The 2,500-nt window shown below is 34.6% G+C and overlaps 1 protein-coding gene across 5 annotated transcripts in view; it reads right to left on the bottom strand.

Moving 5' to 3' along the window:
- The window catches only part of LOC132140085 (myotubularin-related protein 4-like), a 58,556-nt gene that overhangs the window by 19,903 nt on the left and 36,153 nt on the right, over nt 1-2,500 (bottom strand). For all 5 annotated transcript variants that reach the window (XM_059548898.1, XM_059548899.1, XM_059548900.1 and 2 more), the window contains 2 exons: nt 2,429-2,500; nt 1,696-1,792 (listed from right to left, as the gene is read on the bottom strand). The exon at nt 2,429-2,500 is cut by the window's right edge and continues 95 nt beyond it. In XM_059548898.1, the coding sequence (XP_059404881.1) occupies nt 1,696-1,792; nt 2,429-2,500 (169 nt within the window). The remainder of the gene's footprint in view (nt 1-1,695; nt 1,793-2,428) is intronic.

The following is a 2,500-nucleotide window of genomic DNA, read 5'->3' as shown; positions in this document are numbered from 1 at the left end:
GATATTCAGTTAGAAACATTGAGATCATGATTTTTTTAATAGTTCCTTTGTCTATTGTGAAAAATGCTATAAAAAATTACTTGACAATTAATGCATTACCAAGTGAAATTAAAACAATGTTATGCAGCTTCAAAATATTTTCAAGTAAACTGTTTATGTTTCCAACTGAGTTATTTTCTTGAGAATTTTGACAAACTCGCAATTCATACTTTTTATTTTTCTCTGAATTGTGATATAAACTCGCAATTCTGACTTTTTTCTTCAGAACTGTGACAAACTCGCAATTCTACCGTTTTCTCGGAATTGTGACAAACTCGCAATTCTACTATTTCCTCAGAACTGTGACAAACTCGCAATTCTGACCTTTTCCTCGGAATTGTGACAAACTCGCAATTCTGACCTTTTCCTCGGAATTGTGACAAACTCGCAGTTCTGACTTTTTTTCCTCACAACTGTGACAAACTCGCAATTCTGACTTTTTCCTCGGAATTGTGACAAACTCGCAGCTCTGACTTTTTTTCCTCACAACTGTGACAAACTCGCAATTCTGACTTTTTTCCTCAATTTTTATATAAACTCGTAATTCAAATTTTTTTTCCCATAATTGTAATATAAATTCGCAATTTTGACTTTTTTCCTCAGAACTGTGACAAACTCGCAATTCTACTTTTTCCTCGGAATTGAGACAAACTTGCAATTCTACTATTTCCTCAAAACTGTGACAAACTCGCAATTCTACTTTTTTCCTCAGAACTGTGACAAACTCGCAATTCTACTTTTTTCCTCAGAACTGTGACAAACTCGCAATTCTACTTTTTTCCTCAGAACTGTGACAAACTCGCATTTCTGACTTTTTCCTCGGAATTGTGACAAACTCGCAGTACTGACTTTTTTCCTCAGAACTGTGACAAACTCGCAATTCTGACTTTTTACTCAATTTTTATATAAACTCGTAATTCTAATTTTTTTTCCCGGAATTGTAATATAAATTCGCAATTTTGACTTTTTTCCTCAGAACTGTGACAAACTCGCAATTCTGACTTTTTTCCTCAATTTTTACATAAACTCGTAATTCTAAATTTTTTCTCGGAATTGTAATATAAATTCTCAATTTTGACTTTATTCTTGGAATTGTGACAAACTCGCAATTTTGACTTTTTTCTCGGAATTGTGACAAACTCGCAATTCTGACTTTTTCTCGGAATTGTGACAAACTTGCAATTCTGACTTTTTCTCGGAATTGTGACAAACTCGCAATTCTGACTTTTTTCTCGGAATTGTGACAAACTCGCAATTTTGACTTTTTTCTCGGAATTGTGATATATAATCGTAATTCTAATTTCTTTTGTCGGAATTGTACTATAAACTCGCAATTTTGACTTTTATTCAGAACTGTGACAAACTTGCAATTTTGACTTTTCCTCAAAATTTTTATATAAACTCACATATCAAATTTTTTCCTCAGCTGTAATATAAACTCGCAATTAGTACTTTTTTTTCTGAAAAAAAGAAAGTCAGAATTGTGAGATAAAAAGTAGCAATTACTTTTTACATTTTTTATTCAGTGTCGAAAACAGGCTTCCATAAGTATTAGTTTAGAAGAATAAATATTGATTTCTGGCTGTGGCTGTTCAGCAGGTTTCTGAATATTAGTGAAATCAATTTAAGACAGATTCCATTGCGCCTCAAACTTACTTGTAGTTGTTATTGATATCAGACACTCTCCAGGCGTTCTGCATGTCAAATCCCATCCGCTTCACCTCCACCTCCAACCTGTGCCTCACGTGATCACCTGAGAGACACAAACACAATGGCTACGGATCAATCTACAGTTCTGGAGAACATAAAGCATCTGAAAATGAGGAGATCAGGATGTATGCTTAACCATACTGTATCAACATGATCAAAAAAACCTGTCGCACACAGTCTACTCCATGCCTTCTGTCGTCTGATTAATAGTTTAGATTTTTATTGTGTAATTGTACAAACATCAAGTTTCAGCTGGAGCTTCACGTGTCAAATCTTGACTGGTTTTGATCAAGTAAAGGTATCTGCTGTACTGTTGTAAAGATCATATTGATTTACATATCAATCATAATTACATGAATGCGACCCTGCAGCACAAAACCAGTTTTGAGTCTCTGGGGTATATTTGCAGCAATAGCCAAAAATACATTGTATGGGTCAAAATGATCAATTTTTCTTTTGTGCAAAAATCATTAGGAAATTATGACATATAAATCTCAATAAAAAAAGTACCCTTATGACTGGTTTTGTACTCGAGGGACACAAATATCAGCATCTACACCATATTTTTACTCCATTTGAGTCTCTGAATAAAATTGAGCACTTTATCAGACTATATGAGTTACAAAAGCCTGATGATCAAATATGATGCTGATGTGTGTGTGTGTGTGTGTGTGTGTACCTGGTCTGCACAGGTGCAGGTGCTGGTCTTCATCGTCCGTGTTTCCTCCTAAACACCAGGCGTGATACGCCA

Source organism: Carassius carassius, chromosome 4, assembly GCF_963082965.1.
Source record: "Carassius carassius chromosome 4, fCarCar2.1, whole genome shotgun sequence".
Taxonomy (NCBI): domain Eukaryota; kingdom Metazoa; phylum Chordata; class Actinopteri; order Cypriniformes; family Cyprinidae; genus Carassius; species Carassius carassius.
This window is presented reverse-complemented; position numbering and strand designations above follow the sequence as displayed.